General features: G+C 38.7%; 1 protein-coding gene across 2 annotated transcripts; it reads left to right on the forward strand.

The window, feature by feature from the left end:
* Positions 1-16,555, forward strand: cars1 (cysteinyl-tRNA synthetase 1). Of its 2 annotated transcripts, XM_038701759.1 has the most exons (23): positions 27-152; positions 2,613-2,840; positions 4,394-4,485; positions 5,113-5,201; positions 5,313-5,409; positions 5,995-6,093; positions 7,544-7,693; positions 8,391-8,531; positions 9,117-9,205; positions 9,303-9,424; positions 10,225-10,337; positions 10,466-10,594; positions 10,782-10,911; positions 11,924-12,027; positions 12,121-12,218; positions 12,505-12,694; positions 12,845-12,913; positions 13,174-13,255; positions 13,428-13,508; positions 13,762-13,829; positions 14,403-14,462; positions 14,560-14,643; positions 15,278-16,555. In XM_038701759.1, the coding sequence occupies exons 1-23, from the start codon at positions 131-133 to the stop codon at positions 15,404-15,406; spliced, it is 2,466 nt and encodes an 821-aa protein (XP_038557687.1). In that variant the 5' UTR covers positions 27-130; the 3' UTR covers positions 15,407-16,555. The 2 variants fall into 2 exon arrangements, with proteins under 2 accessions (XP_038557689.1, XP_038557687.1); XM_038701761.1 differs by lacking the exon at positions 2,613-2,840 and having other exon boundaries at positions 1-152.
* The last annotated feature ends 1,379 nt before the right edge of the window (positions 16,556-17,934 follow it).

Here is a 17,934-nt window from a genome sequence, read left to right on the forward strand (position 1 = left end):
CCCCCTCCTCCTGTGCTCAAAGCATCAAACGCATTGGTTCCTGTTCCTAGCGTGAAGCGTTTAGTGCCCGGGTTCTTCTTCCGGGCACGTTATTGTTGCATCAGCATCAAACCATCCAGCAACTGTGGCAATGTCGACCTCAGGAGAGCCAGGTGCAGTAAATAATCTTTGTTTTACACCTCATACACACGTTAGTTGAAAATCCGTGAAAAGACTGTGCCAGCGCGATTTAGTGTGTTTTCACGAGCTGTCACAGCCAAGAAGCTAACGTTAGCTTTCCAAAGCTAAAAGGTAAACTGGACAGCGAATGACAGGCAGAACCCCCTTTTAAAAATCTGGCCATTTAAAATCAAAGTTAATGGAGCGGAGTGTATCGGCAAAGACAAACTGGTCGACGACAGCTTTTCTTAATTTTAAGGAGACGCTCTTTAATTCGGCGCACGTATTTGATATTTCAGTACTTTTGTTTAGAAAAGTATAATTGAACAAAAGTGGTATAATTGGTTTAAAATGTATGAATGGTGTAACGTTATGCTTCGGCTTGTTGTGTAAAACAAACCGCGCTGTGCCGCTTTGATAAACTTAACTTCCTAATTTCTTGATTTTTTTTTTTTTTTAGAAAATTGGTAATAGCTAAAAATTTAACAGTAGCTCGTCTCTCTTGTGGGGTATTATGAGGATTAAATGCAACAGTGCGTAACATAACTGATGATAAAACCACAGAACTGTAAATTTATTCATGGCAGCCTGAAAATTAAGACAATGCATTTATTCCCGTTAATTGTTATATTACCCAGCCGAACAGATGCAGCTCAGCTTGTCTCTAACAGATCATAACTGTCCTCCTCACAGCTGGGCAGATGTTATTTTACATCCTAGCTGCGGGAATTTCATGGAAATATAAAAAAAAAAAAAGATCTTTTTTGTGTGGAATGTTTTGTGGTTGTTAAATTTTAATTGTAATAATTTTGCTTGTGCTTTCTGTTTTGCTCGGTTGCATCATCTAGTTTGATCTGCTGAGTTTCTGTTTGATATTTTCCCTTTGTTTCCTATATGATTGTTAATCATAATAATAATAATAAATAAATAAGTGCAATGACATAACTTCTGTTAGGAATTGGTGCTCTATACCCATTGCAACGCTTGACTGTACTTTTTGTAATATTATTAAGGCTACAGACCCAAAAGTTCCCAACATGAGCAAGCACTATTATTATTATTGTTATTATTATTATTATTTGTATTGTTGGTATTATTACTACTATTATTATTACAAAATAGCCAAACTCAGTTCAGTGTTTTCCAAGCGATCACCTGTACAATATTTTGTAATGACTATTTCATTAAGCACTGCATTGCCGTCACTACGCCTCAGTAACCCAGATAACATCTATAATTCAGTCAATGTTTATAGTCTCCATTGCTGGTAAAACAAGAACTGCTGCCCCCGTTCCCAAGTGGTCTACGTAACCTCTATGTCCCTGGTTCGAATCTGGCTTGGGACCTTTGTTGCACGTCTCCCCCATTTCACTCACCTGTGTTCTGTACATTCACACTGATGAGAGTTTGTTTACAAGTTGCATGCATGCTCAAGAACCACATTCATTTATATTTTATGTAAGTATTATATTTTATTGAAGTTAACTTCCATCTCCTCCTTCGCCCAGACCTCTCTTTGTTTTCGGACCTCACTAATCCCCATTTGCAGCTCTATTTTGTGTTTATTTGAGCTTCTCTTTCAGTTTTTATTTTTGACTTTGTTTCATTTTCAGTCTTAGTGTTTAATTGGTCATGCGTGGCTGGAGAAGTTTCCATTTGACTTTTGGAGTTTCACACTTCGGAAGGTTTGAAAATTCAAGTCCATTTCACTTTCACTCTTAGTGATCATTTCTGTAAGTGGTGTATTGTACAGACAGAAAACAATGTCCAAGGATAGAGAATAGTTTGAGGGGCAGAACTGATTTACTGATCGGGATATAGATTTTGGAACTCCACAGTTTACTTATTTATCATTATGTATTATTATATTTAATGTTTTTGTCATTCACATTTAGTCATTTCCCGATTCATGTCCTGTTCTAGCCCTACACTGAGCAGACGTAAGTCAAATACTTTAGATCCAGCATCATGGCCCAGAGACAGGTTTAACGCCACTAGATCATGTCAGGTTACACCCATCTCTAAAATCTCATGATTGCCCTCATTGCTGTTGTCAGACATTTGTTGCAACATCCGAAAAATGTATTGTTGTAAAAATAGCTCTACTTTTCCTTGAGTGCAGTATTACACCAGTCCAGGGCATGCAAAACATCTACTCTTCTTTAAAGTTATAACATGACACTGAGAATTTGGTATCCTACCGTATCAAAGACAAAATACGGCCATGTGCCTGTCTGTTCAGTATGTAGTTTCTTATGTCTGTAGGTTTCTTAACTTAGTTTAGTACTGACTTGCTGCTAAACACAGTAGGTCTTGGCTGTGAGCCTGATTGTAACCTCACTGGTCATTGACCTGTCCAGGGTAAACTTGTGCTGCTGCTGTTAGTGTTTTTCTCAGGCTGTTGCAGCCTAGTCGGTAATTCTTTGCGAATATTTGCCCTCTTGTTTCTGCAGCCTTTGAGTATGGCTTCTTGCTACAGATAAATGAGGAGGCTGCGCTGGCAGTGGCCCTGAATGACTACCTAACATCACGCAGCTACCTGGCTGGGTTCTGCCCCTCCCAGGCCGACCAGAAAGCCTTTAAGCTCCTCCACAGGCCCCCAGAACCGCAACATGTCCACGCTCTGCGCTGGTACAGACACATAGCAGCCCTGCAACAGGACCTCAGCCCTGAGAGCAGCAGTGAGTAAGGCATGAACAGGCTAGACGTGATCACGATCCCTCATGTACCAGCCTGGATGTTGAGGCTGTCTAAGGTTTTTAAGGCAGGGACACTTCTCATGGATTTAACTAAAAGCAGCTCTAACCTGTCCCCCGTATGAACCCAGAACTCTTTTGCAGGCATTTGCAGGAATTCAGTTTTAGCTTTCACTTCGTCGTAGCAGACACTGCATGTGGTGCCTGTAGCTGCACACTGAGAGTAAGATTATCACTGTTTAAACAAAACCACAAACTGCACCACTCCATGTTAGTTTCCAGCAGACATGTGGCGTTGACGAGACACCTACCCAAAGATAACCTGGGGCTGAAATGGCTTTGCAAACACGTAACGCACATTAGGCTTAGTGCCTCGCAGGGGTCGCCAGGTGTTTGTGCATGCTGTGTGTGACTTTGGCAGCAGATTCTGTGTTAAAGTGTGAAGTTCTTAACAGAACGCGTATGAGAATAAGATCATCTTTCACTTTTGTGGCATCTGACTAAACAAATTAGCGCTCTGTGTGTGGACTAACCTTAAATTTCAAACATTTTGAGCTGAATATTTGAGCCCGTAGAAAATGTTTTACTGGAAGTTGGAGCTAAACAAATAAGCATAATTATAAAAATGACACTCGTTGGGATACTATGGCCATTTAAATAGGGAAAATAAAAATTAGAGGCCTGAAGAGAGTTCATTTTACTTTGGTGAAGACGGCATATTAATCTTTGTGATTTACTGTCCAAATTTCCTTTTTTAAAGTTAAACTTTTTCAGACCTGAGATGCAAGTAAAAACAAATGGATAATGGCAATGTAGCATTAGCCTGCCTTCGTCTAGCTAGATTAATTACTCTGTGTCTCTGACTTAAACTTTTGGGTTACTTTTTCCTTTTGTTGCACATATTTGGATTTGTCCTTTAACCTCTTTCACTGTCTCAGTTTAGCACTGAACACTACAATAAATCACGGTAGATCTGCCTCTTATTAGTCTATTGATGAGCTAGTTTAAGTTATTATTCAAGCCAAGATTCACTGGTTCCAGCTTCTCAAATTTGAATATTTGCAGTTGAATATTTCTTTGTTTTCTGTGATAGTAAATTTAATAATTTGGGGTTTTGGAGTGTTGATCAGACAAAACAAGCAATTTGAATATGTCAACCTATGTTCTGCTGTTTTCTGGTATTTTACACACCAAATGATTAACGGATAATGAATATAGTCAATAGTTTTGGCCTATAGTTCACAGTAATGGTGTGTTAATGATGCAAGGGGGCAACATGTCAAACCCATGTTAAACTTCCTTCCAGTGTTTCTCTTAGTTCTGTGTTCTGTGGTCCTCTATTTCCTGCAAAAACAAAATTTACTAAATAATAATAATAATAATAATAAACTACTCTGTGTAGATTTTAATGTGAAAATGACATCATTCAAAAGAAATCATTGTTGTGATTGTTAAGTTTTTGTTTGTAGAAAACCTAGAGAAATCCAGTATTTTAAAATCCTACAGGATTAATAATGCTTTGTTTGTTTGTTTTCCAGTGAAAGGAAAGCGGGTTCAGCCCCCTTGGTCTCCACCAACAGGAACAGATATTCCCCAACTTCGACTCTACAACAGCCTGACAAGAACAAAGGTAAGTTAGTGGCAAATATACAATCCTTAAAAATGCTCTGCAGAAACTGATCTTGGAAAGAGTAAACGTCCGAACAATGAAATAACATTTTAATATGGACCGTGTGCTTGATCAGTAAGGAAGCACATGACTTTAGTTAGCTATTTACAATGAGTGTTGGGGCTTCCCATTCGTTTTATTTGAGCAATTTACAATTTATTGCAAAGTCTGTCGGGAAGTAAAACTCTTTATCTTTCCCCCAGGACGAAATCTCCAGAATTGAGATTATAAACTGTCAGGACTTGTAATAAAAAGTTATCTCCGTTTTTTTTTTTAGACCTACTTTGTCTGATGTGTGCAATGCGGATTTACAACATGAAACTATATGAGTTATGATGTTTATTTGTGTAAAAGGCAAATTAGAGTTAACAGTTGAGCTTCCTGTTAATGATCAGGTTACTGATAAGGTAATAATAAAGATGATTTCACCTGCGTATGACAGGAAACCACCGTGCGACTTGTTCGTGTCCTCACATAAAAAGCTGTGTTTTGCACCAGTGCACATGCCTCCAGTAGGGGAAAAGTTTTTTTTAATGCGTGACTTTATCTCTGGTCAACTTGTTAACGTCATCGTCTCCAATGTTTCAGGAGCCGTTTGTTCCTCAGAAAGGGAATAAAGTGACGTGGTACAGCTGTGGGCCTACAGTGTACGATGCCTCACACATGGGACATGCAAGGTAAACTAATCCGCAGTTATGCAAAATGACTCGTCCTGTAACCTTTTTTTTTTAGTTTATGTTTACTCTGTTATAACGAGACTTTATTTTCTAATCTGTCTCTCTGTACAGATCCTACATATCTTTTGATATTCTGCGAAGGATACTGAGGGATTACTTCAAGTATGATGTCTTCTACTGCATGAACATCACAGACATAGATGACAAAGTATGTATGGTTTTATAAAAAAAGATTTATTCTTCACTGCTTTTTTACCAAAAAAAAAAAAAAAGGAATACACTTGTCATCTAAGAGAAAATTGTCTTGACATCAAAAATGATTTTATTTTTTTTAATACATTAGAACAAACACTTCTTAAGTCACCAAGTATTTTTTTGTTCGTGGACACATGACACAGAATATAAAACGTCCCATCTTTTTATGACCAAAACAAAAGCGCCATGTTCCAAAATATCATCAGAATCGGGACCATTTGAAATCCTGGCATTTGAAATAGAATGAAACATGTGACACATGATATTGTACTTTTAATTGGATTTTGGTTGATAGTGAAACTGTATCTGCACAAACATATAATTAGTCACGGTGCATTTCAGTGGTTACTTAAATTCACACATCACACGTCATAACTCATGAACAAAAGAAAGAAAAATATCTAGATGATTATAACATTTAGTAGTTATATATTCTGTGTAGTTATGATCATAATGAGTATTTTGTTTAAGACAGTCATTATTGCAATGTTACTTTTTTAGGGTGTGTGGGCTTTATGTTTGTATTTCTTTCTTTCAGATCATTAAAAGGGCTCGGCAGAACTACCTCCTGGACCAGTACAAGGAGAAGGAGCCGCGAGCTGCTCAAATACTGCAGGATGTCCTGAGTGCCAGAGAGGTGAGACCAAACTCTTAGTTAGCCTTTGATACGACGATAAAAACAGCCTCTGCACCATCGTTGTGTTTTAGAGAAAGAGGAGGCGTGAATAAAACCTCATATTTGCTACCTTTGCTTTAGTGCAAGATCAAATCCTTTCACAATCTGTGTTCGACTAAGAGTATTATTAAAGCAGACTTAATATGCTTTTCCATATTTTGTGAGTTATCTACAGTGTTGGATGTTCATGTTAAACATGGCCAAAGCTTCAAATAATGACGTTAAAGTATTTATAGGAAATCCCTGTGAGCAAAAACCTCAGATTTCCTCCTGTTTTCTACTGATTTTTCTACCAACGGCTCCGTGTAGCTCCGTGTGTCGTACGGTATTCCATATATGGTCATTTGCTCCGCACGGCAACGCTCAGTCTGCCTGTTCCGCTCAGCGCCAACAACAGCCTGGTAACATGCTTCAGGTCTTGGCCAATCAAATTTAATTGTACACTACATCTGCATTCACCATTCACTCACGTTTATACACTGGTGGAACAGCCACCAGGGGCAGTTCGGGGTTCAGTATCTTGCCCAAGGACACTTCGACATGCAGCCTGGAGGAGCCGGGGATCGAACCGCCGACCTTACGATGATCGGGCAACCTGCCTTAAAGAGACAGGAGCTTGTTTCAGACAGAGGTTGAAATGAAGGCCTACATGAAGACCCAGTATTGGACAGAAAATAAAATAGTTTTGTTGGATTTGAGTCTGTTAGTTGGTTAAAGCTGCAGAACATAATATGCAAAACCTTCTGCGTGTCGCTTTCCGCTCGCTCTCCACCGGCCCCTCTCACCCTGACTCGCCATCTCAAAAGTTATTCCCCACATTTTGTCATCAGGCCTATTTGCCACTCGTCGATATGAACGACACGGCATCGAACATAATGAGCCCGAAGCCCCGTTAGGAGCCGGGACGTGATCACACACGTGTTGTACTATATTCTGTTGTTGGCAAAGGAGGGATGGGCAGTTCTTTCATTGCTGCCGGTTTGTTTCTCAGACCCTGTGTTTGCAAAGCTTCTGAAGCCACGAGCTGAAGATTTTGAAGAGCAGATTAGTGAGAGCAAATATGACAAAGTTATTTTTAAAAGAACTCCCTACTGCAGCTTTAACAGCTTTAAAAAATGTAATGTAGTTCCAAACCTCTTTCCTGCTGCCACAACCAAGCATGCTGTTGACTTTAGTTTGAGGCCGTAAAGTATATCGGATCAAATGTTTAGTAAGCACAGACTGGTTAACCACAAATAGTTTACACTTTACTTGCGAATAGACACAACTGTAAGCATCACTGTCTTCTGTAGAAGCTTAAAAATCATAAAACCGACTATCCACATTATTCTGCATCTCCACCTAAAACCACCAGACTACCTGAAGGTTACCTGCAGGGTTCTGGCTTTTACTTAAAACTTGTTGTTTTCAGCCTTTTCAGGCGCACATGGCTTCGACAGCAGACCCAGATAAGAAGCAGATGCTGGAGAGGCTGGACGCTGCTGTTACAGATGCTCTGCAGCCCCTGCAGGCAGCGATGGACGCCAAAGCAGCAGATGAGGTCGTCCAACCTCTGGCCCAGGTGAGACTGACTTTAGTCACTTTAGACCAATTATCTCTTTGTGATTCTCAGCTTTTTTTTTTTAAGATTTTAGATTTGGATTAAAGGAATAGTTTGACATTTTGGGGATTAGATTTCGATTCCACCGTACGCTAAATAGGAAGTTATCACCAGCAGCCAGCTAGCTTAGCTTAGCACAAAGACTGGAAACTTCCTGTTCCAGATGCAAGAGTGGTATCAATCTTCTCATCTAATTCTCAGCAAGAAAGCAAATGAGTGACTTTTCCTTTAAGTATTTCTGACCATTGTGAAAGAGTCCATCACATGTACATGTTTTAAAATAATAACCCAGTAAATAGTCAGATATTAAGTTATCTTATTAAATAAATGCTATTTTATATTGTTGATCATTGTAACCAAACCAACCTGGGAAATAAACTGCTTTTCACTGAGAAAGTATTTAATATTCACAGTTTACCTGGAATAAACAGTATTAGAAGAACAATTGATTTTCTATTTTTTTTTTTTTGTTGTTCTCATTTGGACTGGAAATTTCAGTATGTTTCAATTGATTGATTTATGTTTCCTCTGTCAGTTTATATGGATTTGATTTAATTTGAAATGGAAAACTAATACAATATATACAGATGGATAAATGAGTTGGTTTAAAATATATATATATATATAATATGCACTTTAACTTTTTCTTTCTTCCAAGGTGCTGCTGGAGAATTCCAAGGACTTGCTGGCTGATTGGTTGGACAAGCAGTTTGGAAGTCAAGTCACAGATAATTCAATCTTCTCCATTCTCCCCAAGTATTGGGAGGGAGAGTACCACAAAGACATGGAAGCCCTGAACGTAAGTAGAAGGAAGGAAAACGTGTTTTTTTTAAAGTCCTGGTCAGACAGAAAAACACATGAATAATCACAAGAAGCGGGAAGAACTGCATTATCTTTTGGTCCCTGCCTGATTCTGTATCTAGTAGTCGCATCCTTCTATTCAAATACATGGACTTCAAAAGGTGTGAACTGGGCCAAATGATATGTTGTTGCAGTATATGTACTGTAACTGAGAAACGAACACCAAGAGTTAAGGCGGTCTTTGTTTATAAGAAACATATTATTTTTAAATGTACCACTAGAGTCTAGGATGGTCTGATTTTTAAAAGTACTTAACATTTATACTTTGATCAATTGTGCTTACATTCCTTTACATTCAGTGCCCTAAAAATGTGGCAAAAAGTGACCTTAATCAGTGTATTGTTATAAAACACAGTGCCAGGGTCTCCAGCTCTGAATTCATTTTCAGTTTTAAATATGGCCACAAGTATGTGGACACTTGTTCCACTGAAGCAAAGTCTCACTGCTACAGCATATAATTCTGTTTTAAGACAACATGTAGTGGATTTAGTTATTGTGCGTAAATTATCTTTCTGGCCACCAGGTTCTTCCTCCAGACGTCCTCACGCGAGTCAGTGAATACGTGCCGGAGATTGTGGAGTTTGTGAAGAAGGTTGTCTCAAATGGTTACGGGTGAGGAAGAAGCTGCCGTTGTTTATTATTCAGATTACACCCACATTGTCAGTTACAGCGGTGTAGTTTTAATTACTTTGTTTTCTGATGTTTACAGGTATGAATCAAACGGTTCTGTGTACTTTGACACCTCGAAGTTTGATGCCTGTCCGCAGCACTCGTATGCCAAACTGGTGCCAGAGGCAGTTGGAGATCAGAAAGCTTTAGAAGAGGGGGAAGGTGCACAACTACCAGAACTTTTCTCTTACTTTAACTCCCCATGTGTAGAACAAAAAATTATTATAGCAGCTTTTAAATAACTCTGATGGCATACATTATTGTGTGTATAAAAGTGAAACTGTCCTGGTGAAAATTGGAGCAGGGTTCTGTACAATGTGTATTCTTTGATATTACCAGCAGGAGTCGCCAAAGTCAGAAATGATTATCTCTTGAACAAAGGGCTGTTCAATTAAACAAAAATGATAATTACTGGAATATAATTGTCCTCAACAACAGTAAAACAAATGATCAATAAATGTTTGATTTAATTCATTTGAATCACAAATGAATTAACATTTAATTTTTTTTATTACGATATTTATTTTGTTTGTAGATTTTACTTAATTTGTTTAAAAAAAGATTTTATCATAATTGTTTTGAATGTTTTACCTCAGATTCTTTAAGGGAGCCACTGTTTAGCGTCAAGTGTTTGTTCTGACCATAAAGAAAAGTTTAAAGTCACAATTTTCCCCTCACAAAAATCAGCCTTTTAAACTAGAAAGAAATAATGATTTGACATTTATCGTGATAATTATCGATATTGAATGATATTACTTTATTTTTTTTGGGCCAGATCCCCCAGCCCAACTTGCAATTATAGGCTTTAACATGACTGGTGAAGATGTGTTTCTTTTTGTAACTCTGTTCTGTTTGTTTATTGTCATTAATCCACTTACAGATACACAAATGAATGAAATGCTGTTCTATTAATTCAACTTACAACACAACACAGTAACTATGTTTGTTGTCTGGCCCTGTAGGGGACCTGAGCATCTCTGCTGACAGATTAGGTGAGAAAAAGTCCCCCAATGACTTTGCCTTGTGGAAAGCCTCCAAGCCCGGAGAGCCTTCATGGGACTCCCCATGGGGGAAGGTGAGAGTTCATTCTTAATGTTGGGGTGTTGTTAAACTGTCGCCAACTTCCACAACGGGACGATAGATGGAGGTTTATGACGATTCATGCATTGTTGATTGTTGTGGTTTCTTTGATTATTGTAACAGGGAAGGCCTGGCTGGCATATTGAATGTTCGGCCATGGCTGGCTCCATCTTGGGAGAGTCCATGGACATCCACGGTGGGGGGTTTGATCTCCGGTTCCCCCATCACGATAACGAGTTGGCTCAGTCTGAGGTACAAAAGTATTTGTTCTTGTTTAAGTACTTTTTGAAACATGGATGCAGCAACTCATAAAGCACAGTGCCCATGCAAAAAAACCATGTAGTTGAATCTTATTAACTTTAATGTATTAAAGGCGTTTCCAGCCAAAGAGAAAGTAAAATACAGATTTGGAGCGTGACGTTGGTTATGTCCCTCACAGGCTTTCTTTGAGAATGATCACTGGGTCAGGTACTTCCTGCACACCGGGCACCTGACGATTGCAGGCTGCAAGATGTCGAAGTCGCTGAAGAATTTCATCACTATTAAGGATGCCTTAGCCAAGAACACAGGTGACTCATCTGGTTCTGCTTAATGTTGATTATTAAAACTGTTCTGTCTACTGACTAACTGAAGGTCATTCAGTCAAATAATAATAACTGCATTGTTATGCATTATGCACACACTTCCATATATTGTTGCACTTTACAAAATATATGCACAGTACTGGACTGAATCTTTTGTATTGATCTCTTCAAAACTCCCCGGAGTGACATTGAAAACTAACATTCAGTCCCTTATATCACCAGGTTAGATTGAAAAACTGTCCTTCAGCCCCATCAAAATAACATGAAGCCAGCAAAAGCTGTATTGTTGGTCTTTAATAGAAAACATTAAAGTACCGTTTAAGTATTGGTTTCTTGGCAAATGCGTCAACATTTCAGTTTACAGTAAATTCTAACACATTTTTTAGTTATCAATTTTACTTATTATTTATTTATTTTCAGGATAATTGTCCCTATTTTGCTCAAAGGAATAAAAAAAATAAAAAGGCCATTTGAGGACAGATTTTGATCAGATTGTAGGGGATATTTGCAGCTCTTCTGCATAATTTACTGGATGAACGTTCTGAGCAGGTGAAATGAAAGAAATGTGACGCCGCTGTGACGTCCTTTTCAGGCTTATGCAAAATGCATTTTAAGGCGTTTCTGTTTAGAGAAGCAAATTATGGGAGGAGGAAGTGAAAGCTTTCCAGTATCTCACCGGTCAGCACCACAACACTGAAGAGCAGCGATGTGACTTCTTCACACGCTTTTACTTTTTCATTTCCCCCAGTGACCTCCTGCTTGTCTTTTTCCTGATATTTAATGACTTAAAGCAGCTCCAGTCCACAGAAAACTTAACTATGCAACACATTTCAAAACAGACAGACATCAGATTTTATTTAACAGCAGTTTATGAAATTCAGATGTACTGCAGCTTGTTTATTTTACGTCTGGAGTGAGATCAAGTTTTTCTGGTACGAGTCAGATAAATAAAGGTAGTAAAAGTTGTTTTAACGCTCCTCTTTTCATCCTGCTGCAGCTCGCCAGCTCCGTCTGGCTTTTTTGATGCATTCCTGGAAAGACACTCTGGACTACTCTCCCAACACAATGGAGTCAGCCGTCCAGTACGAGAAGTTCATGAATGTAGGTGACGTAGTTAGGAGGTGGTATAAATCACGAGGTGTTTGTTTGTTATTTTTTAATAATCCGCTGTTTTGTGGTCTTTTCGTGTAACAGGAGTTCTTCCTGAATGTGAAAGACATACTGCGTAGTCCTACTGACATCACCGGTCGGTTTGAGAAGTGGGAGGCTGCAGAGATGGAGCTTAACAACAGGTAAGAGAGTAAAGATGGGGAGTGATGCATCGGACATTCAGTAGTAGCAGAAAAACCTTCTGAAATCTTTTAAATTAATTAATTCAAAGCAGTTGTCTTAAAAACGCACAAGCCCGAGACATCTGACGGTCTTAATACAGAAAAGTCCATTTGTCATATAGAAAAAAGAAGACTCGCGTGTCCACTCGCTGTGGGCGGCTCGTCACCGCCTCAGGACTCCTCCGCACGTTTGAACCTGTAAAAACGAGTTCACGACTAAAAGCAAATGGTTACTTGTGTCGTCCAGTTTCTACGACAGGAAGTCCGCCGTCCACGAGGCTCTGTGTGACAATGTGGATACTCGCACCGCCGTGGAGGAGATGAGAGTGCTGGTCAGCCAGAGCAACAGCTACATCGCCAGCAGGAAGAGCGCCAAGCTGAAGCCCAACCGCACGCTGGTGGAAAGTATCGCCGTGTATCTCACCAACATGCTGAAGGTGAGCGGGTTTTTACAGCAGCTAATTTTATCATCACATGCTACACATTTTTAGATCGGCGTGACTTCATATCTTATATATCCATATGTGTTACATAAGCAGTGAAAGCAGTACCCATTAAACCCACTGAAGTGAGTCTGTTGTCTTTAGATATTTGGTGCCATTGATGGATCCGAGTCCATCGGTTTCCCAGTGGGAGGACAAAGTCAGAACATTGATGTAAGTAAAGAGACACTTTTCTGGGTTGTCACTGTTTGAATTGTTAAACTCACTTTCCCTTGCGTCAGACACATACGTCATGTTACTGACTGATGAACATTTGCCTCCCTGCTTTTTAGGATCTACTTTATAGATAATGTGTCCTTTTTTAAAAGAGTTATAGTTACAGACAGCAAATAGTTCATGCTCAGATTTACATTTTCAGGCTGTGGGGATTTAAATGCCGTACAGTAAAATATTGTTGCTGCTGTGTTTGCCAGCTGGAGACCACAGTGATGCCGTACCTCACCGTGCTGTCAGATTTCAGAGAGGGCATCCGAAAGATTGCCCGAGAGCAGAAAGGTAGGAACTGAAGCTAATAATCATTTTCTCCTTTTAACTTTAAAAGATCATGTTAGTGTTGAATCTGCCACGGTGGAAACATTTGTAGGAATAGCACAACACTTTTTACCCTCTACGCCCTTTACCTTCAAGGTCTCATTAAAGTCCTTTTATTTTTTTAAATCTCGTCTAGTGACGGAGTTGCTGCAACTGTGCGATGTTGTCCGTGATGATACGCTACCGGAGCTCGGAGTCCGACTGGAAGATCATGAAGGTAACGGAGCTGAAAACTTAAATGTCCTCTGAAACAAAATAATGCGTGTCTTCTTGTATCCGTTTGTTTTCATACATGTGACGTCAGTATTGTATAGTATAATGAGCAACTGTGGCAAGATGTCATTGAAAAGGTTTAAAACTAGGATTACCGCAGTCGTAGGAAGTAAAAGCCCGGGATAATACTGGAAAAAGGAATATAAATCCGCCTTTATTCCCACAGTGAGAATGACCTCTTGATGAAATTGTTGCAGGTCTGCCTACAGTGGTGAAACTGGTGGACAAAGAGACATTACTGAAGGAGCGAGAGGAGAAGAAGAAGGTGAGGGAGGAGTGGAAATGGCTTTTTTTTAATTGCACCCACATTAGTGACATAATCTCATAGTGATCACAAAGCTACTGGAAATAATAAAAACACAATTGGAGCAGTTTGTTTACCAGCAAGCATTTCCTCAAAGTTGACATGTGAGAACAGTTCCACTGAAATGGCATCAACAGGTCTGAAAACAATAACATCTACATTTACATCTGATAGTTTTTCTGTCTGGAAAGCAGACCAGAACAAAACAAAATCCAGACTGGTGGTGATTCCAGTCCTTTTTATTTGACACGACGCGACAAAAAACACAGTAAATTCACAAACTGGCGTCCGTTAAGGGCGTTAATGTGTTAGTCTGTGTGAGGGTTTACCATCCCTGGCCAAAACACAACAAAGAAATCGCTTCTTCCTGAGATCAGACCAGAGGAAAGCATTTAAAAGCTAAACATTTCCCCAAGAAGGGATTTCTTTTCATTTTGGATCAGAGGTGAACAGTCCCGGTCAAATGTCGGGACTTTATTAATAATTCCTGTTATGAAGAGTATCTGTGAACTGTTGTTTTCTTTTCTTTCACAGATGGAAGAAGAGAAGAGAAAGAAGAAGGAAGAGGCTGCCAGGAAGAAACAAGAACAAGAGGTCACTCAGATGGTTCCATATAGAGAGGTTTAGTCCTCTTTTGTTCCTCTGACAGTGATCATGTTCACTTACTCATTTCTTTCTTTTACTGTTTCAGATGGCGAAACTCGCAAAGATGAAGGTCCCTCCATGTGAACTGTTTCGCACGGAAACAGACAAGTATTCCAAATTTGATGAAACGGTAAATCTCTCGCTTACTTTTCACTACAAATGTTTTTTAAAAACAAGCCACCGCACAATGAAATGACTTTATTTATTGTGAACGACTCGTTTGGCCGCCTGTGGCTTCGTCAGGCTGTGTCAGGCTACCGGTAATCCAAACTGCTTTTTCATTATTATAAAATCAACATCTTAATATAATTCAAACGGCACAAATATGAATAACATCAAACGATATAAAACATACATGAGCCACAAGAATCGCATCATTTCACCATAAAAAAGACGGATGTGACGCTCACTGACAAGGAACTTTAGTTTAATTAAGTACCTGGGATAATAAAACATGTCGCTCTTTCCAGGTCAAGTGTTCATGTAGTTTTAATTAGGACATTTAACACATTCACACACATCTGTCAAACAAAACCGAATTCGAAGGGCTGTAAAGGGTTTTGAAACGCCTGACCTGCTCAGGAGGAACAGTTTCTACAGCGGGTAAAACAAAAAGCCAGTTTCACTTAACGGATTAAAGCGGGGATTCGTTTGAGTTTTCTTTTGGCAACTTTCTGGAAATCGAGTTGCAGGTTGTGCGACATTGACGTTCTGATCAGAATTAACTTGATTTTTTTTTGTTTGTTTGGTATTGCTGTCGACAGGGTTTCCCCACTCATGATGTTGAAGGCAAGGAGCTGAGCAAAGGACAGGCCAAGAAGCTGCGCAAGCTCTTCGAGGCCCAGGAAAAACTGCACAATGAGTATCTTCAGATGAACCAAAATGGCAACTGATTCTGTTTACAAACTATCAAACGCCATCCGCAGAATAAATGTTAAGGCCAGAGATGCCGGGTCATCGTTTGTCTCCCGTTAATCTGGTTCGGATCAGAAAGCAACGCAAGTGATGTTTTGTTTTGTTTTTCTCAGTGAGTTTCAGAATGACGGTTAAAATTGACTTCATAACCAAAGTCTGTGCATCATTTTTCATAATGGGAGAAATCGAAAACAAGGCGATGAGTGAAGTGAGGTTTAATGATGTGACAGTGTAGCAGAGTGCTGATGAGTCTCTGTCGGCACTCTGCTAACGCTGTCTTCAAACGTTTTATACATTAATGATGTTTTCGACTGAATCTCTGAAACACTGCCAGTAATTTAAAGGATTTTTTTATTGTATGATTTAAGCTTGGGAAATGGGGACTAACCTACAGGATATACAGATGGGTAACAAAGTAAAAGAAAAACCAACTTGAAAAGTCTTAGTAAGATGTTGTTCCACCATGAGCCTCTAGAACAGCCAGGTGTGCAACTCGGCACTGGAGGGATAAACACTGTTTTTCCGAGAGATTTTCCCTCCTTTGGTGCTTTGATGTCAGGTCGGGCTGAGAAGTGGAGACTGTGAAGCCTCTAGTAAAGATTCACATGGTTTTCACACTCATCAAGCTGTCCATGTTGCTCATTTATTCAGGTTTTTCCTTTTTAATTTGTCACCTGTCTGGATCTACAGTATATTTAGAGATCGGAATCGGCTGAAGGCATCGGGGCTGCAACTAACGATTATGTTCATTATCAGATTATCGGCCAATTATCTCTCTCGATTCATCGTTTTTTGTCTCTAAGATTTAAGTAAATAGTGAAAAATGCACGTTACAGTTTCCCACAACAAAATGAGATGCTTGTTTTATTTGACCAACAGTCCAAACACCAAAGATAGTTCAGTTGACTATCATATATGACTAACGATAGAAACAAATTCTGACATCTGAGAAGCAGAAAAGCAAATGTTTGGCGCTTTTGTTTGAAAAATTACTAAAACAATCGATCGATTATCAGATTAGTGCGGATAAAGATTTAGTCGATCGATTAATCCGCTTGTTCTTGCAGTTCTAAAAAGGCACCTTTTTTGAAATAAAAACAGTATTGGACCAATGCTGTTTTAGTCGAGTTGGCTTTTTTGTGTTGTTTTTTTCTTTTTTTTTAATCTTCTTTTCTAGTAATATATCTCTTTATGCAACCATTTAATTAGCAACTGATAATAAAGTGTGTGTGTGTGTGTGTGTGTGTGTGTGTGTGTGTGTGTGTGTGTGTGTGTGTGTGTGTTGGTCAATTACTGTGACTGGGCAGTGTATCTTAGGCTGAGATTGATGGTATTTGGTGAGTAGACTTGGGTCTACTCACCAAATACTGAAAAGAGAGCATAACATTTTCTGTTTCATTCCACTGATGTTTACCAGCTACTGTAAGAACGACTCTCTGTACTTAGAATATTTGAGTTAATTCAGTACTATATATTTTTCTTTTTTTTTCCTCCACATATTTGCATCAGCCGTAAGTGTTTTTGGTTCATTCCTCATTTCAGCTACATATTTGGCACATTTACTGGATTTGTTCAATCTTAAAGGATATGGCTATATTTTTATTTTATTGTTTTAAATCCCATGAGAAGACCAAAACCAACAATGCTTTCGTTTGTCTCTCTGTACTGACTGTCTGTGTCTCTCAGCCCCAAGCACAGTGTTAAAATATATATATATATATATATATATATATATATATATATATATATATATATATATATATATATATATATATATATATATATATATATATATATATATATATAATGAAGATAACAAATATACAGTTTCATAAAAAAAAAAGGTTGTCATTTCCTAAAACAGCTGGACACTGTAGTTTTTTGTCAAATAGGAGAAGGAGTTTGTTAGGGACTATTTTCTGTGGTGGTATAATACACATTTGATTCTGAGTCTTTCAACAATGAAGCTTAAAAATATATCAGACAGCTCTTGTCATTAGGATCAATTCATTGTTGGTTTTGATCTTTTTTTGAATGGGATTTGTTGATAATAAGATAAATAATAGAATAATACCAGACTTCTAATTTAAATCTGGGCAGCTGTTTTCTCATCATAACCCTCTGTCATGGCGTGGGTGAATCCACATGAAGAGGAGCTTTTTATCATTCAACCGTCCATTAGGGTCATGTGTAATTTTATTTTTTTTTTGTACTGTTTATGTTTTGCAATTTCTTGGCTATGTGAAGGCATGGCTGCAGTTAACGCTTTCAGAAGATGCTCAAATAAAAAACTGCTGTTCTTCCTTTCAAGAAATCGAACTGGTCATCTCTGTGAACTCTTCAGGGATGTCGACTCTTATCGGAAACCCCCCTGAGCAAGATAGTTGTTGATTATTGCAGAGACTGAAATAACATTGTTTAAGAGCAGCCAATGTAAATGGATGAATGGGTGTTTATTACTCCAATAAAAGGCATTTGAAATGGGACTTCAAATTGGATTACAAAC

This window comes from Micropterus salmoides, unplaced genomic scaffold (genome assembly GCF_014851395.1).
Source record: "Micropterus salmoides isolate LMB-PRFRI ecotype aquatic unplaced genomic scaffold, ASM1485139v1 Ms_hic_scaffold_6, whole genome shotgun sequence".
NCBI lineage: Eukaryota > Metazoa > Chordata > Actinopteri > Centrarchiformes > Centrarchidae > Micropterus > Micropterus salmoides.